Below are 26,632 nucleotides of genomic sequence, written 5' to 3'. Positions count from 1 at the left end.
GTTAAGACTTGTGTTGTGGCCTGATATATGATCTACCTTGGAGACTGTTCCATGTGCACTTTAGAAGAATATGTACTATAGTGCTTTTGGATAGAATATTATTTATATATCTGTTAAGTTCATTTGGTTTAAAGTGTTGCTTAAGGCCAATGTTTCCTTATTGATTTTCTGTCTGGATGATCTATCCAGGAATGTAAGTAGTACATTAAAGTCCCCTACTATTATTGTATTGCTGTCTATTTCTCCCTCTAGGTCTGTTAATAATTGCTTTATATATTTAGGTGCTTCTATGTTGGATGCATAATTATTTATAAATGTTGTATCCTCTTGTTGGATTGACCCCTTTATCAATATGTAATGCCCTTCTTTGTTATTAGTTTTTGTTTCAAAGTGTTTTGCCTGATATAAATATAGCTACCATAAGCTTTCTTTTGGCTCCCGTTTTCATGGAATATCTTTTTCCATTCCTTTACTTTCATTCTGTGTGTGGCCTGATTTCTAAATTGGGTTTCTTGTGGGCAGCATATAGATGGGTTCTTTTTTAATCAATCCATTCTTTGTCTTTTGAGTGGAGAATTTAGTGTACTTATATTTTAAGTAATTATTGATAGGTATATACCTATTGCCATTTTGTTAATCGTTTTCCAGCTGTTTTGTAGTTCCCTTGTTTCTTTTTTCTTCTCCTGTTCTCCTCCTCTGTTATTTAATGACTTTCTTCAGCGGTATGCTTAGATTCATTTCTTATTATCTTTTGCATATCTACTATGGGCTTTTGCTTGGTGACTACCATGAAACTTATATAACTTATTTTTATAACTAATTTAAGTTGATAAAAACTGAAGTTTGAACATATTCTAATGCTCTGTATTTTTACTCTTTCACCCACATTTTATTTCTGATGTCACATTTTACATCTTTTAATCTTGTGTAGCCCTTCACTAACTATTTTTTAAAAATTATGTTTATTTTTGAGAGAGAGAGCACAAGCGAGGGAAGGGCAGAGAGAAAGGGAGAAACAGAATCTGAAGCTGTCATCACAGAGCCCAATGTGGGGCCTGAACTCACGAAATGTGAGATCATGACCTGAGCTGAAGTCAGCCACTTAACCAACTGAGACACCCAGGTGTTACTTTTACTTTTTTTTGTTGTTTAACATTTATTTATTTTTGAGAGACAGAGAGCATGAGCAGGGGAAGGGCAGAGAGAGAGGGAGACACAGAATCTGAAGCAGGCTCCAGGTTCTCAGCTGCAAGCACAGAGCCTGACGTGGGGCTTGAACTCACGAATCGTGAGACCATGACCTAGGCCGAAGTCAGATGCTTACTGACTGAACCACCCAGGTGCCCCTATTACTTTTACCTTTTAACTTCAGCTTTATAAATGATTAATATACTGTTTTTACTATATATTTTCCTTTACCAGTGAGAATTATTCTTTCGTGTGTTTTCCTGTTATTAATTAGCATCATTTTGTTCCAGCTTAAAGAACACTTTCACATTTCTTGTAAGGCTGGTCTAATGGTGCTAGGCTCCTTTAGCTTACTGAGGTGTTATCTTAATCTTTTGTTTGGAAAATATCCCTCTGTTTCTTTATTTTTCTTGGCTATCTGTATTGGTTTCTGTGTATTAGATGAAATATCCACATCTCCCAGTCTTAGAGGGTTGTCCTTATGTAGAAGATAAACCATATTGTTCAACTCTGCCCTAGCTCTTGGTTGACTCTTAAAACTTTCTGAGCGTACAAACAGGCGATTTAATTATTAATAGCTCCCAGTAGTTGAAAATGTACTAAGACCAGTCAATGTTCCAAAGTGGGGGGTAGGATTTCAGTCAGCACCTAGATTTAGGCCGACTGGAAGCCAGACCCTCAGGCAACAGCTGTTAAAGTATATATGTATGTGTGTGTGTGTGTATATATATATATATATATATATATATATATATATATATATATATATATTGTCCCTTGGGACCACAAAGGAGCCCTGCAGGTTCCCAGAGCCAGGTGATCAGGAGGAGCCCCTGGGAAGCAGTTGCAAAAAAGCTGGGCTTCAGGTAAGTGTCAAGCTTCTTTCTGGGAGGAACTGATGAGATGTAGAGAGGCAGAGGAAGAATGCAGAGATGGTGTCCCCTGATCTGCATTCCCTGAGAGTGCCTATGTAGTCTCCAGGTGTGTGCCAATTTTGAAACCTTCCCCTAAGGCCAAAGTTCTAGGACTAGCAAGTAGACTTTTTCTCAGAAAAACTGGGGATGCATTTCCCTCTGCTCTCCATGCAGTGCCTTGGGAGTAGTAGCCTGCCAAGAACTGTGTCTCCAATTGTTACAGTCCTGGAGAACCCAGGAATACCAGACCCCTGGCCACCAGAGTCTGGTGATCAAGGTGTATCTCCTGGGCCGCAGCCACTGACAGCAGTGCACCAAATGCAAAATGTGTGATGCTGGTGTTCTGGAGTGTGGCAGAGGGAGAGTGTGAAGATAGCACGCACCCTCCAAGGTCTTAAGAAAGGTTTACAGTTAGCCATTGGATGTGTTTTCAGTTAGAAGCTTGCCCATAAAACTGTAGCTGTGATGATAAACTAATTGGCCTCTTCCCAGAAATATTGAGCTCCTGGGTCTGCTTCTTCTTGTTGTGCCCTGGGGTGGTAGCTGCAGTCCTGCTGGACCCACAAGCATAAACCTCCCGGGGCCACTGAGGGCCAGGCAATATAAAAGTGTTCCTTGGCAATAGCTATAAAAATCAAGGCACCAGAGAATGGTATAAGATCCTTTCTGTAAGATACTGGCAAGCTAGAGCCAGGCAGAGACCACAGAGATTGCATCCACCAGCCTCCTCTGTTCCCTTCACTCTGCTGGGAGAAGCTCTGGGTTTTGAGTTCCCTTTCAACTTTTGTTCACTATACCAGGGGTGGAGTTTATCATGAGATTGTGTCTCAGACTTTCCTGCCTTCTCTGATGTGGTTTCTCCCTTGTTTGCTCGGTGTGAATGGGTTGCACCACCAGTTTCTGGGTCTTTTTTCTTATTCTTTTTAAGTTTATTTATTTTTGAGAGAGGGAGATCATATGCGAGCAAGGGAGAGGCAGAGAGGGAGAGAATCCCAAGCAAGCTCCACACTGGCAGCACAGCCCAACGTGGGGCTCATTGTCATAAATTGTAAGATAATGACCTGAGCCGAAATCAAGGGTCAGACACTTAACAGACTGAGCCACCCAGGCGCCCCTGTTTGTTTGTTTTATTTTAATAAGGGGAAATTGTTCCATATAAAGCTATAGATGCAGTATGTCCATGTAAGGATGTGAGTGCAGGATCTTCCTATTGACATCTTGAACCAGACTCACATACTATTTTGATTATTATAACTTTGTAATATAATTTGAAATTAGTATGATGCCTCAGCTTTTTTTTTCTCTCCGGATTTCTTTGGCTGTTCTTTGGCTATGGTCTTTGTAGTACCATGCAAATTTTAGGCTTGTTTTTTTATATTTCTGTAAAACATGCCATTAGAGTCTTATTAGGGATTGTACTAAATCTGTAGATGACTTTGGATAATATAGACATTGCAACATTAATTCTTACAATCCATAAACCACTGATTATCTTTCCATTTATGTCTTCTTCAATTTCTTTCATCAATGTCTGATAGTTTTAAGTGTACAGACCTTTTACCTTTTTGGCTAAATTTATTCCTAAGTATATTATTGTTTTTGATGGTATTGTTAATAGGATTATTTCATTTATTTTTCAGATAATTTGTTGTTAGTGTATAGAAATGGTGTTGATTTTCACATGTTGATTTTTGTGGAGTCATTAGGATTTTCTATATATTAGATTATGTCATCTGCAAACAGAGACAATTTTACTTCTTCATTTTTGATATTTGATGCCTTTTATACCTTTTTTTATTGCCTGATTACTCTGGCTAGGACTTCTAATACTATGTTGAATAGCAGTGGTGAGAGTTGGCACCCATGTCTTATTCATGATCTTAGAGGGAAAGCTTTCAACTTCTCACCATTGAGTATGATGTTAGCTCTAGGCTTGTCCTTTATGTTGAGATACGTCCCTTCTATATTCAATTTGTTGAGAGGTTTTTTTGTATCATGAATGGGTGTTGAATTTTTGTCAGATGCTTTTTCTGCATCTATTTGAAACGATCATATAATTTTTATCTTTTATTGTATTGATGTGATGTATAACTTTATCAATTTGCATATGTTGAACCATCCTTGCATTCCAGAAATGAATTCCACTTGATCATGGTATATGATCCTTTTAATGTGATGATTGATATTTGAAAGTTTATCAAACCTCACGTTCCTGGTACAAATCTCACTTGGATGTAATGTATCTTTTTCATATGTTGCTGGATTGTATTTTCTAATATTATTAATAATTTTTGCTTCTCTGTGCACAAGGATTATTGGTCTATAGGGTTTTGTTTTGTTGTAATGTGTTTGCTTCCTGTTTTTGATTAATTGGTTATTTTTTATTCCAATTTCATCTCCACTTTTGACTTGCTAGTTACACATTTTGTTTTAATTTTAGTTTTTCTAGTTGGAAGGTGCATATTTAACTTATGACCTTGTACCTTCAAATAATACTGTAATACTTCAGGTAAAATGTAAGAACTTACCATTGTTTCTTCCATTTCTCTCATCCTGTCCCATCTCTTGTGCTTTTGTCATACACTTACTTCTATTTATGTCATAAACTACATCCATTCATTGTTAATTTTTCCCTTTAAGCAATTATATCTTAGATAATTTAAAAATACAAAGTTTATTTCCCACATACGTATTATTTCTGGCATTGCTCATTTTGGGGGGTAAGATACATGGTTTGATCAGGAATCAATCATTCATTTGAAGAACTTCCTTTGGTATTTCTTGGAATAGAGATCTGATGACAGCAAGCTTTTTTTCTATCTAAAAATATTTTATCTTCATTTTTACTATAAAATTTAGTGTATGTCAAGAACTTAGAATATGAAATAATAATGTAAGATATCTCAGTGCTTTTTTATATTGATTATAAAAATCATTTTTGAAATAATGTTTGGATATAGTGGATTAAATAAACTTTGCAATATTTTTTCTTTTTATTTAAAAAAAATTTTTTTTAATGTTTCTTTTTGAGAGAGACAGGGAGAGAGGGAGGGGCAGAGAGAGAGAGGGAGACACAGAATCCAAAGCAGGCTCCAGGCTCTGAGCTGTCAGACCAGAGCCTGATGTGGGGCTCAAACCCACAAGCTGTGAGATCATAACCTGAGCCAAAGTTGGACACTTAACCAACTGAGCCACCCAGGCTCCCCATATATTATTTTAAGCCCCCTTAAAAGGTGTGGCTACTAGAAAGCTCAAAAGTATGTATGTGGCTCACATTTTTGGCTAATATTACATTCCTTTTGGACAGCACTGATCTCTCTAAACAGGCTTTTGAAAATATAAATGAATGCCTGATAGTTGCTTAAAACTCTCCAGTGACTTCTCGTGCTACAGATTCTTACCAGAGCCTACATCAGAATCCAACCTTTGCCACACCACCCACCTTCATCTCTGTTAATTCTTCTCCTAGCTAAATGTGCTTCAAGCTTCAGGCTCCTTCCTGGTACTTCTTTAGGGCAGTTACCAGTTCTGTAACTTCTGGCTCCTGCATCCCTTCATCCCTTTCATCCTCACATACCAGAGTAAATGTTAGGTCTTTGGAGACCTTTCCTTGAACTAGTCTGCCCTAAAGTAACCCTTCATCCATGACCTTTTCCAAGCGTGCTCTATCACATCGTTCTACTGATTTCTTTTACAGAACATACAGGATATAAAGTTACTTTGTTTTGTTTCTTTATTTACTCACTGTCTCACCCCAATAAACTGTAAGCTCCAAGTTGAGAGGCACCTGGAACCTCCTAACACCCTATCCCTAGTACACATTAATGAATAATGAATGGCTGAAGACAAATGAAACAAATGTCTGAACAAATGTAAACTTCTGAATTAGCTAAGGAAAAGTATATTCTTGATTTTCTTAAAATATAAGCCAAATAACTTTCATGGTATGGTTAGCTGACTCCCTTGTAACATATCAGAATATATGAGAACTAACAGGATTTCTGATTTTCTGTTGTGCTTTTCTTTATGGGAATAAGAAGAAGCTCTAATTCTCTCTCTCTCTCTCTCTCTCTCTCTTTTTTTAACTGAGGATACTGAAGCTTAGAGATATAAAGTGTCAGCTTTGTGGACAGAATGTGAGGTCATGACTCCTGATATTGTTATCATCACCATTAAAGACAGAATAGACATACCATGTAACTGCATATCTCTTCTCTATTTCTATAGTCCCCTCTAATACTCAACAGACATCTTTGTCCACAACTAAACATTTATTTATAGTAAAAACTAAACAAAGGATATCTATTCACTAATTTACTCCTTTAATATTTGTGGGAAGTTCTCTGAGAAGGATGATCTTGCAAAGAGGTGGCATAGAATTCAGAAAACGTCAAATAACTTCAGAGATTGACTTTCCTTTGATGGGTCATAATTGTTCCTAATAGGCACCTCAATCAGGTGATGGCTACGGCTAGCCAATTAAACTTAATTTTCAATTATAATTCATTATTAACTGCACAGAAAAAAAATACTGCGTTTTTGAAAATTCAACCTTATTGATCAAAATTGGCTACTTTTCCTCAATAATCAGATTTTATGAAGTCTATACTTGTTTTCTCTTTTATATAAGCAAATGTGAGATATATTAGTTTTTTTTTTTGAGAAACTCAACCTGAAAGTGGAAATTGCTCATGTATTTTATAGTTTATTTTCAGTTATATTTCTATCACTTGTTTAATGTTCTTATTTAAAATCTGATGCTTATAATATAGGTGCATTTGTGAATTGATTATACTTTGAAAATATGTTGGAATGCCTCAAAGAGTTGTAAGATTTATTAGGAATGAGGGAGTTATTAGCTAGGAACACTTTATTGTATAACCTCATTTAATGCTCAGACAACTCATGGGTTGTAAGGACCCTACTTTACTGCTGAGAAAACTGCATTAAAGAAAGAAACTTGTCTTAGACCTTACAGCAAATAAATGACAGTGCTTCATTCAGCCCTAAGGCAGTTTATCATCAAAGATCTTTTCACTCCATGCCATCCCCACCACTAGGCTCCCTTACACCGTATCGACTCTGAAAGATTTTTGGTCATGTCCACAGAAAGCTATGGTTCACATCACAGCCCAGTACATACATGCATACATCTACATAACAGAAACAAACCATTTTTACCTTGACAATATGATGTACTGTGATACTTTCTATTCTTTTAAAAATGGCTAGTTGTGGGGCACCTGGGTGGCTCAGTCGGCTGAGCATCCGACGACTTTGGTTCAGGTCATGATCTCGTAACTCGTGAGTTCGAGCCCCTTGTCGGGCTCTGTGCTGACAGCTCAGAGCCTGGAGCATGCTTCGATTCTGTGTCTCCCTCTCTCTGCTCTTCTCTGACTCATGCCATGTCTGTCTCTCAAAAATAAACATTAAAATTTTTTTAAATAGCTAGTTGTGACTCACTAAATTGAGATAAAGATCCATTAGTGGATCTCTAGCTATATTTTGACCCTCTGATCTAAATGCCCTCTTTAGACATCTTGCAGTCTGCCATCCAATTATAAAAAGTGTACATGTTGAGTTTTACTGACAAAGCTGCGAGATCAGGTACTATAAGTCATCTTAATAATGTATTTCAAATTTGCTTTTGTTTTCTCTGGTGCTTGACTATAATGGGATCTTTATCTTCAGAAAAGCAGCTAATATAAAACATGGTGCCTAATCACAATGCCTAAGAATTCCAAATGGATATAATCTGAGCAGGTTTAAGTAAGCAGGAGGAAACACATCAGAGCCACCTAAATCTGGTTTCTGATTTTGAGATTATTTAGTGGCTTTGTTAAAACACTTGAGAGAAGTAGCAAATGCCACCAGGGCACCAAGAATTTGAGTGCAACTCAAAGGAGTTATTGTGTTGAAGACTAAGCCTTTCCCCTGGCCTCTTTCTTCCACCCACACTCTGTCCCTTGTCCTCCCCGGTCCCCCCATCCCAACTTCAGTGCACACTTTGCTGTGCATAAGGGCCCAGCTCTATACCCCTGGGATTCGCCTTGCAAAGATGAAGCTCAGGTAGAAGGCTGACACGTGTTGGAATCGAGTTCTTCCCTGCTAGAAAGATCTCTAATTCATCCCTTGTGGAGTAATCTTAATCACACTTTAAATTCCTTGCAGACATTTTTGTAGAGTTTAATATAGTATCAATGTACATGTGTATACTTCAATGTAAATAACCATTCTGGCCAAGAGAGGGCTTACAATACTCTTAGACAACTATTAATTTTTGGTATAAAATCATACCTTTTGGGGGGTATTTATGAGAGGAAAAGATGTTCAGTGAACATCTTATTCTTAGAGCGCCACTTAAATGTTTTGTTTTTATTTAACACTGACAAGAGTGGGCCTTTCTGTGAACAGCTACTGAAAAGCCAGTGTGGAGAACACATTCGGTAAGTGAACACAAAGAGCTATATAGATAGAAACTCTACTGCAAAAGCATTTCACCAATTCAGTATTTTATTGGTGTCAAAGCATTTTAACTCTGAATTGTATATGTAATTTCAGTAGTAATTTTCAAAGAAACACTTCCAGAAAATATTGTCAACTTTATCAGTTGTGCTACTAGAATTAAATAGAAGAGGGAGTTAACTCTAAATTAATTTATTGAAGCATTTGCAGTTATATCCACTTAGGTACAAAACTTTTGTAAGAAAGATAACACTTTTATTGCATTATATAATTTCATATTTTGCAGGAGTCATAATGCAAACTTATATGCATAAATATACATAATGCAACCAATCAGCAATTTAACCATGAAAAGATTTAAAATGTAAAACTAGAATTTAACAGGCAAAATACTTAATATGGCTTTTAATGGAAATTAACTGTTTAGAAATGGTTTGTTATTGCCCCTTTCTAGTCAACATAAAATTATGATTGCTATTTAAAAGCCAATGTTGTACATTTTGTAACGTGTATGCAATATGGTTCATGGACTTTTTAAAATATACATATATACATATATATAGATATACAGTACACTGACAGTTCTAATACCCCTGAACATGTTGATTAAAACTATTACAATATTTCTATTATAAAACTACTTGAAAAGTTGGCATCACTTCCTGGTATTGAAGTTCAATCCTACAGAATTGGAAAAAAAAAAAAGTGACAAAATGTTGGTTATAAATACATTCTTTACAAAAGAATTGAATAGTGGTCCCGCACTCATACTTTATATTACAGTGAAAACATTTCCTCCATTTAAAGGTATTTACATCTTGTTGTCCTTGGTTTCTGTGTGAAATATACAGAAGTTAAGAATGAGACAATTGTAGGCAGGCCTATTGGTTAGGTTTTTCTACTTGTTCATTTTGGTGGAAGTTCCAAATCTCTTCTTTTGTGTTGTTGTTTATTTCTATTTGCCTTGTATTACTGCTGCTGCTGCTTCTTTTGGTGTTCTGGGAACACTGGGTGACTTTACTTCGAGGAACAGGAAGGAAAGATTTAACTCTTGAAACACCCAACTCAATCTTTGATTGACTGTTGCTGCATTCCGTAGTTTCATGGCTGCTGAGAGGACTGACCTCCTGTAAGACAAGAGAAACAGAACAAGTTTGTCACATTTCTGACATGGTTACCAACTGCTAACAGTGGTCCTCACTCTTCCTCCTCCGTGTGTCTGAGCAGGTATGTAGGAGTTTCCCCCTAAATATGGTTCTCTTGAAAAACCAAATAGCAGACTGAGTGACTTCCTAAAGACCCACCGCCTGATTTTCCTTCAGGCCCTTCGTGTGTCACAAGACTGTGAATCACAAGTCTGGGATCTCCTCACCAATGGGAGCTTCTTGAAGTCCTGGCCCCAAAGCAATCATGAAATTGAGGTGGTCAAAGCAACTATTTGTAGGCAGCTCTACAAAAATCAACTATATCAACCTTGGGTAAGTCCCCTAACATTTCTGCTTTCCTGTAACCTAAAAAGTAAATGCTCAAGGGGCACCTGGGTGGCTCAGTCGGTTAAGCGGCCGACTTCGGCTCAGGCCATGATCTCGCGGTCCGTGAGTTCAAGCCCCACGTCAGGCTCTGTGCTGACAGCTCAGAGCCTGGAGCCTGTTTCAGATTCTGGGTCTCCCTCTCTCTGACCCTCCCCTATTCATGCTCTGTCTCTCTCTGTCTCAAAAATAAATAAACGTTAAAAAAAAAAATTAAAAAAAAAAGTAAATGCTCAAAAAACTGCATTGATTAATAGTTTAACTACAAAGCATAGGCACTATTCTAGGTGCTTGTCCTAAAGCAGAGAGCATAGTGGTTTAAGCCTAGTGGAAGAACAGGACAGGTAAAATGATTTGCCCCCAGTCTCAGTGATTAAGAACAAGATGTCAAGGCTCCCAACTCTCACTCAAGGTGTTTTCCCCTAGAGCGTCTAAAATTCCACAACCAATGAACATGGAGCCCCCTAAGGGAGTTCCTAAGGCATTTCCAAATGCCTCTCAAGCAGTTGATATTGATTACTTTCTCTCTTTTAATGCAGCCAAATAATAATGTAACCATTAAAAGACTTAAAATGTAAAACTAGAATGTAACAGGCAAAATACTTAATGTGGCTTCTAAAGGAAAACTGTGTGGCCTTAGCTGGCAGTTGAATTCTCTTGGGAATCTTTGTAAATCTGTAAAATGGGACTTAGCCATGGGCCTAGTAAAGACCAATCCCAATTTGTGATTTGATCTGAAGAAATGGCATGTTGTAATAAAGGTAACAGCTGGTTGGTAGATAGAGTCTCTGAGTGAGGGGAAGGAAACCTGTAAATAATTTTGCCTTGATTAGTGCCAGGTCCCAGAGAGAGGAAAGGTGATATGTGGTGGTGTTTGCTCCTCTGTGCAGTCATCTGCATCATGATGGCAAGGAGGCTGGGGGGCAGGGGGAATGGTGTGTGTGCGTCTTTGTGGTCTGAGATGGGAAATGCTAATGTGAAATGAAGTAACAAGAAGCCTCCACCACAGCTAACCATGTGCTTGGAGTGTTAAGGTGTGAGGATGGAACAGGAGGTGTGTTAGTGAGGACTGGGAGTGTGAGAACAGGGCAAGTGACTGATATACACTGTGATGTTCCTGACACCCTGGCCACTAAGCACAGGTTTTGAGGTGTTTTCCCTAAAGCTAAGAGGTACAAGAGCCTGGGACTGGGAGAGTTCAGGGTGTTTAGTGCTTTCTGGGCTAAGACTCCAAAGTTCTGTTAACCATACTAAGTTTACTGATGCTCAACATTGATATTAGGCTCAAAAAAAGACCTTGTGAGTTTGTACAGAAAGGTGCTGCATATAAAGTTTCAATTTTTTTAAAAAAAATATTATTAAATCAGAGCAATTCATATTGACTGGCTGCTGCCAGCTAGGAGAGTACTAGTAATCCCTGCTCCCTAGCTGGGGAAGCTGGGGAGGAGAAAGTAAAGGAAAACAGTGTTTTCCACCAGAGATCCATCTTTTTTTTTTTTTTTAATATTTGGTGTATTTTTGAGAGAGAGGGAGACACAGATCCGAAGCAGGCTCTGAGCTGTCACCACAGAGACCGATGTGGGGCTTGAACTCACAAACCATGAGATCATGACCTGAACTGAAGTCGGACACTTAACTGAGCCACCCAGGCGCCCCTATTGGAGATGGATCTTTAAGGATGTATAGGGCTGTGAAAGGTGAAGAGGAGACATACGGTGAAGACAGGAAGGTGTAGAGTGTGGTACAGAAATGGTGGATTACATGTAAAAGTAAGTTACATAAAGATACATCTAGAAACAAGAAGTGGGGTGGACAAGAAAGAGGACCACAGACCAAAGCTGTCTTAGACCAGTGGGTCTAAGCACTGGCTGCAATTCAAAAACCCCAAAGTCCAGGTTGCACCTCAGACCGATTACATCAGGACCTCTGGGGAATGTGATCTGGGCCCTGGGGGGTTTAAAAAGAAATCATCAAGTGGATTTCATTATGCAAAGATGAGAACTTTTGTTTGTCTGAGATTAATTTGATTTTCAGGAGAAGACAATATATTAGTGTCTGTTCTTTCTATCAGTGATTTAAATATATGTATTTGTTTTTATTAATCCCACTACATTCCCTTACTGTTGGAGCAGTAAGGAGTTCTGTTATGGCAAATGATGATTGTTGAAAGTGATTTCAACTAACCCAGAGAGCTCTTCCTTTAAGAATTATTCCTGATAACAGAAGAAACTGGGCATCTAACCAAGAAATGCTAGCTGAGTTCATCAGAAATCCAGAAAAGCAATGAGCCTGCCAAGCTTTCAGAAAGCTGTCAAATGTGTTATTTTGCCCTCTGCTGGCAGGTTCTGAGAAAAACACCTCCGAGCCACGGCAGACCAGGCCCTTCCCATCTATTCATTAGGCAGTTGTCCTAATACCCACCTCAAATCACATATTCAAACAACCCCATGGTTCTTTTATAAGAGCCCAGAAGGTATAAAAGGAAACTTATTCTTTTAAAAAAAATCTGCCCTGAGCATATCCTTCTTTCAGTACTAGTTTTTGTGGACAGTACCTTACTGTAGCAACCAGTCAGTCCTGTGACAGAGAAATAGGGGTACAAAACTTGGTCTCCAATCATTAAACAGTGGCAGCTGGTTACTACCAGCCAATATTTTTACAGAGGAAAGTGACTTCACCCTGTGGAGAAATAATGGTTCACTGTTCTTCCTCACAGACTTCATGGCCTTTCCATGGACTGTTCCACAAGGAACCTTATAAAGAGTGGTCCCAAGAGGCCCAAGAAATGTGCTTTGAACCAAAAGCTGAATGACAGCTCCTGAACAAAATATCTTCCAGCCTAAATTCGCAACAGAGACTCCAAGTCACCTCCTTAGGGCAATGTCCCTTACATGCTCTCCAAATTATGCTTTTGCTGGGCTTTTGAAACTGTTCCCTATTGGGGAGGAGAGGCAGACATTATGATAGGAGTGAGACAGAAGGTCATGCTTTTCCTTTATAGATCATCATGTTATATATTTTTTACTTAGGACCTCAGCCTTGCCAATACCTCCCACCTTCTTCCCCCAAAACACACAGCTCCCATATAACTAATTGGGACTGAGACCTAATAGAACAGTGGGAGAGCAGGGGCTGTGGTGAGCAGATAAGGATTAATAATTCAATACTCTCAGCATGCTTACTTTATAATCCTGCACTGTGCAAACCCCCCACAGGTCTTGGTAAGCCACCCTGGGAACGGATGGGAACAGGATGTGAACCACATTCGACATGGCTTGGTGAACAAACCAACTATTACTCAATGCCTCTGTGAAACCTACATCCTCACAGAGTAACTACTGGGTAAGAAGTAGTTTTATTGTTTCTGTTCACCCACGAGTACCCTGCTGGGCCATCTGGCATTTATTAACCAACCATAGAAGTTATTTTGAGAGGTTAATGAAATCTATTGGAATCTTGGCTCTTCTACTTACCATTCTGACGTGTTTTTTAAAGGAAAGTATCTCACAGAAACCAACGTGTGTCATGGCAAAACTAAAAAGGAGATTTTTTTTTTCCACATGTAATAGATATTTACATTATTTAGCCCTTTGGAATTCCAAAATGCAGGAAATCTTAAAGGTTCTCGAATATATTTTAAAATGGAACCAACAAGACAGAAGTTGCAGTATATTTAATTTTAGCATACGTGAATGAAAACAAATGGAGACCTTCTCAAAAGACCTTCAAAATTTTGGAGTCTTCCACAGCATTTCTTTCTAACATTTTGCAGGGAAATGGGCACTTACCTTTGGTGACACTGGCATTCTTGGATTAACAGTTGAAAATGCAGGGTTGTTTCTTGAACCATCAAACCTCCTTAAATCATCCCTGGAATCAGCAATCTGGAAAATACACAAGTTATCAAAGCACAACTTAAAGTCACTACAGGAAACCCACAGAAGTGTTTACCATTCTTCTCTGACCCTTAGGAGCTCTATGAACACGCCCTCAAGGACTGTACTGTTTACAACAAAGACTTGAAGTCTTTAAGTGAAACTACCAGAAAATGCATGAGAAATAATCTCTATGGGAAGAGAGTCTGTTTTTGTTTTTAATAATCAAAAGAAGATGGCCAGATGAGCCCTATAGAAAAAAAAAATCTTTCTTGGCAAGAAAGGCTAAAATTGTAAGATTTCAGTCATTACCTTAATTTTCCAGTAGATAAGTATTTCATCTTCTTTCCAGCTAGGTTAAATAAGACAGCCAATTCTACTCTGTCCTAGAGACTAGGACTGTGCAGATGTAAGAGCTGAGTCTTTCATTGGAACCTGCACATTATAACCACCTGCTTATCCTCCCTTTCACATAAAGGGCATTCATAATGTAAGTCTGGTTAGATTTGCTGCAGCTCAAAGAGTCCCAAAACAGGTTGAGCTTGATGCTGGTGAAATCACCTTTGTGTCTGGGTCACTGATTTCTATATTTGGATCTCAATTTTCACAGCTTAAAGACTATGACTACATGGATTATACAGGCCCAATTTTCTTATTTGTAAGGAAAGTTGTGGCTGTTCCTGTGTCTATAACATGAGTCTGCTGTGATGCTCTCTTACGGACAGATGACTTATATGCCAACCTTAGGAAAAAGGGAAAAAAAGCCTGGGTAACCTAATGCTGCCTGAATGCGCTGCAATTTTAACCTCAGGTGTTTCAGAAGAGTTTGGAAAACAGGCTTTACTAAAGAGAACTCCATTATTTTAGAAAAGATATTTTGGAAGAAGAAGCTTTTTGAAGCCAGGTAAGGATGGTTTGATTTGGAGCATTAACCATACTATTCAATAAGGAATTTCTTTCAGAGAATGAGTGTTGGTTCTAAGAATTCTCTCTTCTGGGGTGGCCTGGGTGGCTCAGTCGCTTAAGCGTCCAACTTTGGTTCAGGTCATGATCTCACTGCTTGTGAGATCAAGCCCTGCGTCAGGTTGTGTGCTCAGAGCCTGGAGCCTGCTTCGCATTCTGTCTCGATTATCTGCCCCTCCCCCACTAGCATTCTTTCTCTCTTTCTCTCAATAATAAATAAACACACACAAAAAAGCAATCTCTCTTCTGTTGGGCAAGCCATTCAACGTCCTCCCCCATTTGTACTGCTTACCTTGCTTATATCAGATTCAGATCTGCTGGAGCACATACTCTGAAGTTCCTTGACAAGGTCTGCTTCATCATCTGAACCCAGAGAGAGTCTCTGATCCAAATTCAATGTCAATGATAGATCATTCTCTAAAGACCTAATACAAAGTTCAGAAAAGAGTTTTTCAAAGTGGGAACCACAATCCAGTTTTGGGGGTTTGGTGTGGGGTAAGAAAAGAGTTTTTAAATATCCTTTTAAAAGGATTTTAAAATGTCATTTGATGGCACAACTCACTCTCCTACAATTTTGGTGACTCCCACTCAAAATACTTCTCAATAAGATAAAATTTTATTCACTGAGAAATCCACTTGGTTTACATCATTCCGGTCTCCTTACTGTGTTCCCTTTTCTTCCCTTTCTCCAAGCCTAAATGAAACTGAGACACTAAATACTGTGGAAGAAGGGGGCAGTGTGATACACTCAAACAAATCTGAATTTCAAACTTGGCTCTACCGCTTACTAGCAGCATGGCCATGGGTCACATTTTTTTTCTGTCTCCTGAACAGTTTAGTTTCTGGGTTCCCTTTGCTGTAATGGATTCCTTGTATCTGTATTATAGAGTTACTGGGGAACTCACATGGGCTGCTATATATAATGGAGTTAGCAGTGTGTCTGGCAGAAAGAAGCATCTGGTATGGTTTCTCTTATCAATCGTCTCTCTCTTTACACCCCATTTCTGTAATTCTGTGAACCAGCATTCTAAATGTTACCTGTCAAGTGACAGGGCACACAATTTATTGGGTTACAACAGAGAGCTATTTACAGACTGCCCTAACATTTCTATTCTATGATTAACCAAGCGTTTGTACTTCAAAATCTGTAAGCTGAACCAATCAATTCCGTACAAGCAACCTAAGAAAATAAAATGATCACTTTAAACATTTAGCACCTAACAGCAAGTTTCTATAAATCTAGTATTTAAAAAAAATCACTCCTCTAAAGCCTGTTTAAAAGTTCACAAATGTAGGGTTTTATCAGATCTTTATGTCAAATGCATTAATGATGATCAAGTTAGATGAAAAATGAAGCCAATAATGATTCCGACCTTTTCAACAAACTAAAAGCAAAAAAGGGTTTAGGTTGAGCTTAAAGAACATGTTTTTTTAAATTTCATCTGAAGGGGAGAATATGCCATCCCAAAATGTGTCACTCTGGCATGTGGGTTATTTTGATGTGAAGTCAATCAAGACCCAGCTGACTCAAGAAAAACTTTTACCTCTCCCTTAAGTACCTAAAAGAATTTAGATCGAGGGCTGGTCCAGAAAGAGCTATTACCAGAGATAACTTTTATCTGAAATACCTATCTGTCTGGCAGGCAAGCATCTGCTCTTGGCGTCCTGTGAAGCACCCCAGGCCCCTATCTCATTCCTTAGCTAAGAATGGCATATAAGCCTCAACAGCCTGACTTGCCAAGTCTCCTATCTTTGGGGCTCCCCTACATAGGAAATTAATTTTTCTTCGGGTAATCTGTTTTATGTCAATTTGATTATTAGGCCAAAGAACTTACAAGGGAAAATTGTCCTACCATTACACATTCATTTAGATTTCAGTTTAATGAATGACCTCCATTTTTTAAAAAAATTATTTTAACGCTATTATAGCTGCACAAATAATGGGAACACGTATCATTTGCTCCAACTTAAAGGGAAACTTACTTTTGTTTTGACAAGGAAGCATTCCTGTTACAATTCTGCTGAGACACAGCTTTAATTCTGATACCTGTTCAAAGAAAAATACAGTAAAATTACCAATAGAATGAATCATTGTCCCTGTGCATCTTGAACTCTGTATTAAAAAGAAACAGACTATGGATTCTGCACTTTGGTACGGTTTTTGGATTGAATCTATCTCTTGAGGCGTTTTTCCTCAGGGCAGTAGCTCTGGATGTAGCTTCCTGCCCAGGCACTGCTGTTACAAATGAATGGTCCCTCTTCCAAAATTGTACGAATGCTGCCAGCACAAATGATCTTAAAGAATGATTTGAGAAGTTGAATTGAATATATCCTCATGAAGAGCAGATCATCAGAGATAATCTCCATACTAGTTTTTTCCCCATACTTTTGTTGTCATTGTCAGAGAGGTGGACTAGCGGCTTTCCCTTATTACCATATAGGCACCTGGGCTTGGCTCCTGCTTCTGGAAGCTGGTGACCTATTTTAGGTCTGGAGAAAAAAAGGTTATGTCTTTATCAAACGTTATGGTCATCCCTACTTATCTGTACAGAATGCAAAGGGGTTTCTATTTTGATAAACAATGGCATCAAAAAAACTATCAACCCAAAGACTGCAATAATCCTTTATCAAATGGAGTTACTGGGAAAAGACTTTACCATTATAAAAAATGAAATAACCAGAGAGGTATGTTTGGTACTTAACCAGTTAGTGGTTTATTCTCCTAACCACTGACCCATGAATTTTACTTTGTAGAATTAGTTCTTGGATTCTATAAATCTCTGTTGATGTCCGTGTATGCTGTGGTTGCACACAATTTTATTATTCTTTCAAATAAGGTTTCATGTTCCAAAGAGTATAATTATTGAATATAAACATCAAATCATTTATAATTTTTTTAACTTTTAAATATTTTATGTAACAGTTTTCTGAGTTTATTTCTATAATGTTGCTCTACATTCATATTCATTTTATTGATTTTGTCAGCACTATAAAAATATAAGCTATTGACAATGCTTATTATTTAGATAATTATTTGGCTCAAGCAAGAAGCTGGTTTTAAACCCTATAGAAACTGTACAAACTTGGAATTAATAGTGAAGAGCCTGGATGACTCCTATCTGGAGTGTTTATGAATTATTCCATGTACCATGGGATTAAAGTGACATGGATGGAGGAAAACAGCACTGGACTTGCAAGAAACAAAAACATGGACTGCAGATCCCCATGTTTCCAGAAGAGGTGATCTGGACACACAGCCAAGGGTTTCTGAACCTCAGTTTTGTTACCTGGAAATGGAGAGGATAATACTCACTTTAGAGCTCTTTTGCAATATACATAGGGATAAATAAGAGGGAGGTATAGTCCTTACTGCAGAAGGTCGCCTCGGGAGTCTCCAGGCCATTTAGGGGCTGGAGTCTAATGACTTTACTCCCTGAATCAAACACTGTAACTTTGGGAAATAATGGCAACATTTACCTTAAAAAAGTATAAGTAGACTCTCAATTTATTCAGTGAGTTTCTATTCAATCATTAAAAAAAAAAATAATTCCTCACGTTTACAGACACACAACTTGCTGGAGTTTATAATTACCTCATGTATTAATATTAAAAATCAACAAAATACGAGCTTAAGTATGAAAATACATTAAAGAACAAAAGCAATTTTTCTTGTTTCAAGATGTTAGGCATAATATTCTCTTTTGTAGCAATTCTACTGCTATAACATTGCCATTAAATTATACACAACAGGATATGTTGGGGGTAGGGGTGGGGCTCCTGAAGACCTACAGTTAATTACATGTATCAGAAATCCACAGTGCATAGAGGTTGGAACATCTTTTCTATCTTACTCAAGTAAGGATTTCCTTTAGAGAAGACATTTATACTTTGTATAATTGTTGACTACCCTATTATCAAAGCCAAAATGAATAGGTCTAACACCAGAAGTAAATGCATTATATCTTGTCAGAATGAGAACTTCTATCTTTTTTTATAGATGATCTTCCATTCTATTGAATCTCTGATGATTTATTAGAATGTAAACTCTAAGAGGGTAGGGATTTTTGTGTTTTCTCTGCTCTATTTCCAATGTATAGAATAGAGCCTGGCACATGGTACAATATATGAACAAGAAATAGTTAAAACTGATTCACTCACGAAGGCCTTAAACTGGTATCAAATATGTCTGTTCACATACTTCAAGAAATATATGTGGCTTTTAGACACATAAAAGGAGAAAACTATATAGATTTAGTTGTGGATGCCACAAAAAACAAGTATTTCTCCCAAATAGTTTTGGAAATGTACCTACTACTCCCTGTTAGTTCTATGAAAATATGCATTGAAAAACTCAAAAGCACATTTGCAATCAGAAACCCGATAACTAGTGCCCACGCTCCTCCAGGCAGCACAGACGCCTCCCTCACCTTCCTCATTCAGGCCCGGCTTATTCCAGGAGGGTGGAGAGAAGCGGCCAGACTTCTTGCGAGGACTGGTGCTCACTTTTCTCCAGGCACCGCTCTCTCCTTTCTTCTTGCTGTAACTGTGGTAACTTGAAACTATAGAGAGAGGGAAACTTCCTCCTCTGAAATCAGCCGCATGCTGGTCCAGCTCTGAAACAACACAAATCACGTTTTGCCAAAAGGAAGTTAATGATAATGTGGTTTCAGTCAAGCAAAACAGAACAATTGCAATTCTCCAAGAAATTACTCTTCAGAATCATGGCTGTGCTTAATACCTAAGCAGGGATGCTGTGAACCAACAAAATTCACTTGGAGATCTGCAATTTAAACATGAGCCAGTAATTTAGAGAGAGTGAATTCTGAAACAATGATATGAAATATACATTGAGTCGACATAATTTCTTTACTTACAAAGAAGGAAAAAATCGCTCCCTAATAACAAATGCAAACCAGTATTATATAAGAGGCAGTTTCCTCCCCTTCCCTCCCCTCCCAGCACCAACCCTGTACCTGCTCTCGGGAGGGGACAGCCATGCAGCACGGCTTTATTGAGCAAGATGCTGAGAGCAGCTTTAACCACAGCCTGCTGTCCTTGGCTGGGGTGTTTCTTAGCAGTTGCCAGCCCCAAGCCAGGTTGTCTTTTCACAGAGGCTCTTGACAATATTGCTTCTTGAACTCTGGGTGCAATGATAGCATTCCACAGCTTAGCCATCCACCTTGCAAGAGAAGGGCGGTTCACAGTTAGGACCCGACCTCTCTCAAATCACACACCATACTACAAAGGACAAGTTTGAAGAGCATGGAGAAAACACTAAGTGTTTCTACAGATATGCTACCTTTCATAGGTAGTTTTGAAATAAGTAACATTTGAATAAGTGACATTTTGCCTCAGAAATACAATGTGTATTGAAAAAAACTGTTTTATAAAATCACTGAGAGCAGTTATCAGTGCTTAAGTGTGGATTGAATGAATGCATGAATAAAATACATGGAAAGGAAGGTAAATTTATAGGCAGAAGTTTACAAAAAATATTTCCTGGAAGTGTATGTCTAAATAGCTTAAGCTTACTTGCCATATTTTCTTAATAAGACACATATCTTCTAATATTTCTGAAACTGGGGTATATCTTATCATCAGTGGCAAATTAAATCTGTCTACCCCAAGGCAAAGTCTCAGTGTCTGCATGTAGGTGGGCTTAGCCCTGCAGAGCAGGGATGGGGTCAACCAGCTGTCTCCTAAGATGGACTCTTTGCAGTAACAGCTGTAGTAGCAGGACTTTACCCAAGTTTCGGGCATCCAATAGCAATTAAAATTCCTTCAAAAAAGATTACACTTTGTTGCAACATTAAAAATAAAAGACACTTGATTAAAGGCTGTAGAAACTAAACTACATCTCCTCGTGCAGCAAAGTTTTCAAAACCATTAGGTATCAGCACACGCCTTTCAAGACTGTTAAAACTTTTACCCAGGTATCAAGCATCTCTCTATTTTAAGCTCTCTGTTAATGTCTAATGATATGTAATTCAAGAGGAAAAAAACTGTAATAAGGGAATACAGACAAAAGTCTGGTGTTCATGAGTCAAACTTGCACAGGTACTCCTACAGGTGCTAACGGGGTAAAGATGGCAGGCTTTGATTTAAAAAAACAAAACAAAACACACTTCCTTAAGAGGGTTGTTGGGAGATAATCCTCCATGGCATTTTTGCACATTTAGTGTCCACTTTAGTTCTGGACTATCTTTTCAAGGACGTTAGTATGGCAAACAGCCTTGGAAGATAGAGATGGTGTCTCCATCTGGAGCAGGAGGCAGATTTATTTCCTTACTAGGATAAGAAAAGTGATGTTTCCTTCCAGGGCAAAGGGTGGGTGGATTTGCTAGCACCCCCCCCCCCCCCACCCAGGGGACGGGGGCATTCCTAAGCCCATTGTTGGGCAGTGGTGAGGCAAAGCCAGCATCCATGGGCCACCATGCATCATCCCCTGGGACCTGTGGAGCTAGGAAAACCAATGCAAATATGGAGTGCTGGCTGGGGCCACACTGTGAGTAATGAAGTCCTTGGCCCCTGATCCAGCATTGTGCACTTGTGGCAGCCTGACCCGTTGGCCTGCAAGTAGGGTGAACATCTCAGAACCTCTACAGTTGCCGGCGAAGACTGTGCTTCAGATAGGAAAGGCCAAAATTAGCTCCTAAGAATCCTTAGACTCTGGATGTGAAAAATGCTTAAATTTAACACTGATGACAAAAGAGGCAATTATATGAATAAATGTATCTCTGTTCTTTAGCAAGAAAATGCTGTATATATTTTAATATTGTAATTCTTCCTTTCCCCCAATTAGCTGTTTTGAAATTGACAGTTTGTTACGTAGATAGATTGTCTGTATCCACTGCTTTCCGAAATGGATTTCTGCCCGGGATGCCAGAAAGACAGACTCAATGCTAACAGTCAATCACGGAACCTTACTAAGTTGGACTGTGATGAATTTTTTCCTCCTGATTTGCTATTTCATTAATCTTATTATTAATATGTCTATTCTCGTGAGCTGTTACAAAGGAAAACATGGTGAGTATTTAAGTCTCATTAATAGAGGAGGAAGCTTTTTAATTCATCAATAGAATGCACGCTTTTGTTCTTGGTTACAGGATCCTTGATGAATATCTCAGGTAGGCCTTTACCAGGAGACACAGCACTACATGTTGAACAGGATTCCAAGGAGCCTTCTCTGACAGATGGAAACTGCTACTTACTAGGTCTTAGTAAAAACAGTTTCCTTAGGAGCTACCCAACAGGTAAGTCTTGGTCATCCTCTGACAGGAAGCACAGAGCTCTGCCACTCCATGTTGATGACAGGAGGTGATACAAGGTGGCCCTTCAGCATGCTGGCTCTCACAGGTCCCAAACATGACCATGGCTTTATTTTAATTTAATTTTAATTTAATGTAGTTTATTTATCTGAGAGACAAGGGTGCAAGAGCACACACAAGCGAGCAAGGGAGGGGCAGAGAGAAAGGGAAAGAAAGGATATGTGCTGACAGGATAGAGCCCGCTGCAGGGCTTGGACCCACAAACTGTAAGATCACGACCTGAGCCGAAACCAAGAGTCGGACGCTTAATGGACTGAGCCACCTAGGTGCCCCGCTAAGGCTCTATTTTAAATAGGTAAATAAGGGGGCGCCTGGGTGGCTCAGCCGGTTAAGCGTCCGACTTCAGCTCAGGTCATGATCACACGGTCCGTGAGTTGGAGCCCTGCGTCGGGCTCTGTGCTGACAGCTCAGAGCCTGGAGCCTGTTTCAGATTCTGTGTCTCCCTCTCTTTCTGATCCTCCCCCGTTCATGCTCTGTCTCTCTCTGTCTCATAAATAAATAAATAAATAAATAAATAAATAAATAAATAAATAAATAGGTAAATAAATACACAGGTAAATAAGGAGAAATGACACTTACTTCACTGTCACTTGGGCATGTCCTGGGACTACGGGACAAGACAGGAAATACTTTGGCCCCAGAAGTGCTTCAGGTGTGCCCAAGCGGGCCAGGCAGGAGTTGAGCTGGCGCCAGACAGCCAGGGCCCAGTCGACAGTCTTGCACACAGGATCACAGGGAGAGGGCACCTGACCTCTGAACTACGGAGACAGAGAGGCCGAACATGGGGCTTGGCTTAGAACAGTGATTCCTTTCCTTCTGTTTTTAACAGTTCACAAATTAAAAATACAAACATTTAAAACTATAAAACAAAAATGAAGCTGGATCTGATCTGCCTGAGGGGCTGGGGGAGGGACAGCTAATCCACAATATCAAGTGTGTTAGCATGAGGTTCAGACCTGCAGCTGATGAGGCAAAACGAAAGGGTTCAGACACAAAAGAGCAGCAAGACGACCAAGAAACCTTACACAAATTCTTAAATATCAATTGTGGAAGAAATTATTATTCACATGCATACAAAGTACCTCACAGGGACTTGCACATAGTGTTCAAAAGGATTTTGATTTCATAAAGCAAAAAATGACATTAGCTATTGCAATATTTGGGTAAGTGACAAGATAGTACATCTGGATCTGTGGCATGTTCGCCTCGTATTTAATTTCCCTAGAAAAAAAGGCCTCAGATAAAATGCAAACTTCATCAAAATGTACACAGCTCTGCTGGCATAAAGAAATTTGTTTCCAAATTTTTTAAACATGCAAATTTTAAACACTAGTATAGAACATACAGGCTTTGATGGTAGAGGTTCTTTTTAGATTTATATTTTACAGAATCAAAATTTGTAGTACAGAGGGTTCACAAAAGGACAAAGATTTCTTTAGTATTAGGCAAAATATCCTTCAGTTATTTAAAAAGTCAGATATGGCTGTTAACTCAGTATTTTATAAGATTCATATAAATCTGTTTTAGCAAGTAATTATGATATTAAGACAAGGGACAGTCTATGAATATGGGTAGGTCCTACTTGAAGGGATATAATTTGGCCAAAATGAAAGAGTGGTTCAGTGATCCCCACAGCTCTGTTAAAATGATATTAGTATGTTACATGAGGCTTTGGGATCTCATAATTTCCCTTCTGTTCAAAAGAAGAACAATCATATTTCTCTTTTTCTGATATTCTTCCAGCAAGAATGAGATCATGTACTACAATTAATGACAATTGAATATTTACTTATTAATAAAGGTATAATTATTGTTTATTAAATGCTAGTAGGATGCTTGGTATTGTCCTGAAAGGCCTCTTGACTTCTATTCCTTGAAGGAATTGTACGAAGAAACTGTGATCAAGTGCCAGCAAATGTGTAAGTTCCCCCAAAGCTTGGGTCCTGTTCTGTCGTTAGGAGATTTCTGATGTTGGCAGGAGCCTCTCATGCCCATCATACATGTACCCAAGGAATCTGTTTTATTAACCTCCTCGTAGTGATTCTTGGTAAGTGAAAGGCATTACCCTTCTGCCTTCCTGTTCTTCATGGCACACCCCTTGTTTCCATTCTCAAACACAGTGGAGAAAAAAGCACAGCTTAAAGCTTGGAACTTACTTTTCAAAATAACTAAAATAAATCCTTCACAAACTACGTGTATCAGAGAACTGGGTGTGTGTGTGGGGAGGGTACACTTTACCTGAAATAGTTCCACATCTACAGAATAAAACTGGTACTTTTCAGAGACCAGCATGACCCCTGGGCAAGGATGACGTGCAAATTCGTGAAGCTTGCGTGTTTTTCCCTGAGGTAAATTATTGACTTTGGGTGATCAAGATTCAATATAGGTTCGTTCTTGGTAGAAATGTACCATTCTGGTGAGGGATGTTGATGACGAGGGGAGACGATACATGTATGGGAGCAGGGAGTATTGGCAAATCTGGGTATCTTCCTCTCAATTTTATTGCAATCTAAAACTGCTCTTATAAAAAAATAAAGGCTTTAAAAAGAATGAGTATCTTTTGTGATTATTTATGTGAATTTTTTGGCAAAGAGATTTAAATATTAATGATAAAATTAATGGAAGCATCAATAATATGAAAAGCTACACAACTATGATGGCTGTTACCTCATCTTTCTTCCTACTGGTGGTCATCATACGATGGCCTGGCTTTGGTCAAAAGCATGTATTTATTACCAGCCAACAGTCTTCAACATAGTTGGGGTAGAAAATTTCTCTGATTAAATTAGAAATTTCAAATACTAACTCAAATCACTACTGGCAAGCAAGCACAGCTCACTGAATTACCAGAACCGCTCCCACTCTGTATTTCTCCTCACTCTCCTCCCAATCCTGCACCCACAAATGTGTGCACATTCACACACTCTAACACAACAGACACAGAATTTTGTTCAGGTACTTGGTAGAGAAGGTAGAAGTCTTGCCATGGTCTGGGGCAAGGGGGTGGGCAAAAAACCAGTTCTGATTAATGACACATGTAGGGAAAGCCTTCTGTTTCTGGGGGTTTCAGAAAAAGATCCTTTGCTCCGTGAGAAAGAAACTGAGAAGGCCAAAGCTCTCTTATCTGAAGTAGCATCCAGATTCCTGCCTCTGATTTTGTGTGGTGCCTAAGCCTGGCTGACATCCTGCCATCTTGAAGGGAGGTCAAGAGACTCCCCCAGACCCAGGACCTGACATCACAGAGGTGAACAGAAGTCACCGATACCTGCCACAAGACACCTGGTTATAGAGGGGAAAAAAGCCTCTTTTTGTGAAGTAGGTAGCGGCGGGTATTGTGTTATCTGCAGCTTAAAATATTGTGATAGAAGATACTGTCTTCCAAATGTGGCCTGTTGGGCTAGATTAAGGGATAAAGTCTTAGTAATCAAGCTCACGGTACCATCAAATCAAAGCTGACACTCATACTGGCTCGATTTAAGTATAGTAATTAAATAGTAATGTCCTAAATTTGGTCGGCACTAAGTTGATTTTGTCATTTGGGGGCTACAGAATATTTTATTCCAAAACAATCACTGAACTAGTTCTACTCACTCTTGAAAATGTGTCTAAAGCTAGAGAATTTTAATGTTCATGTGACTTTTTTTTATATTTCTTATAGCACGGTATAGCAGTAACATATTGAAACTGGCTTGAGTGGATGGATAATGTTGAAGACTCCAAGGAAGTGGCAGCTATTCTTAAAACCAGTGGTCAATTTCCTAATCTAGCCATCTATAGCATTTAGAACATGGAGAGACTCCTTGAGAACAGTTAATAACAACAGTAAAACCTATTTGCTTTTTGTTTTCTTTCCTTCTTTTTTTTTTTTTTCCACTTAACACAGTCCAGAAACTGTTCTGTTTTATGTGTTATCTTATTTAATCCTTGAATATCTGAAATTTTTCCTTGACCAAGGCTGCACAGTCACTTAGCGGTAGAACTCCCACCCAGGCCCCCAGACGCTAACACCCCTTCTCCAGGAGGCATGCTGCAGCTCAGGTTGTTACCTTATTCACTACTTTCCTCCGTAGGAACCTCTGCAGCAGCCCCTGCATGGGCTCACCGTCCCACCGCAGCTGAACCCAGCGGAAATGCTGCTGTACCAGTAAGTCGGAGCCCTGCAGACAGGCCTTGGCAATGGTTCCCATCAGAAAGCAGTTCTCATGAAAGTAGTAACATTCAGATGTTCCGTTTCCTAAAACAAACCAAAAGCAATGGCCCAACCTCGGTAAGCCATACGATGGGACCATGCAGAGTAAAGTAAGTCTAAGAAAGAACAAGAGGTGTAACTCGAACTCTGAGCAAGAGAATGATTAGAATAATCTCACAGA

General features: G+C 38.9%; 1 protein-coding gene and 1 pseudogene across 8 annotated transcripts in view; one reads left to right on the top strand and one right to left on the bottom strand.

The window, feature by feature from the left end:
• Positions 1 to 8,743: 8,743 nt before the first annotated feature.
• CTTNBP2 (cortactin binding protein 2) overlaps positions 8,744 to 26,632 on the bottom strand; it is a 163,899-nt gene continuing 146,010 nt past the window's right edge. For 7 of the 8 annotated variants that reach the window (XM_053218168.1, XM_027075333.2, XM_027075335.2 and 4 more), the window contains 8 exons: positions 26,309 to 26,496; positions 22,842 to 23,020; positions 19,908 to 20,113; positions 19,362 to 19,547; positions 16,918 to 16,981; positions 15,227 to 15,359; positions 13,885 to 13,980; positions 8,744 to 9,694 (listed from right to left, as the gene is read on the bottom strand). In XM_053218168.1, coding sequence (XP_053074143.1) covers positions 9,449 to 9,694; positions 13,885 to 13,980; positions 15,227 to 15,359; positions 16,918 to 16,981; positions 19,362 to 19,547; positions 19,908 to 20,113; positions 22,842 to 23,020; positions 26,309 to 26,496 — 1,298 coding nt within the window. In that variant the 3' untranslated portion in view covers positions 8,744 to 9,448. Of the gene's footprint in view, positions 9,695 to 13,884; positions 13,981 to 15,226; positions 15,360 to 16,071; positions 16,115 to 16,917; positions 16,982 to 19,361; positions 19,548 to 19,907; positions 20,114 to 22,841; positions 23,021 to 26,308; positions 26,497 to 26,632 lie in introns of those variants that run through there. The other variant, XM_027075339.2, reaches the window with a different exon arrangement.
• Positions 24,504 to 24,604, top strand: LOC113604271 (uncharacterized; annotated as a pseudogene).

This window comes from Acinonyx jubatus, chromosome A2 (assembly GCF_027475565.1).
Source record: "Acinonyx jubatus isolate Ajub_Pintada_27869175 chromosome A2, VMU_Ajub_asm_v1.0, whole genome shotgun sequence".
NCBI classification, from domain to species: domain Eukaryota; kingdom Metazoa; phylum Chordata; class Mammalia; order Carnivora; family Felidae; genus Acinonyx; species Acinonyx jubatus.
The sequence above is the reverse complement of the archived record's forward strand: the minus strand, read 5'-3'. Positions and strand labels throughout refer to the sequence as shown.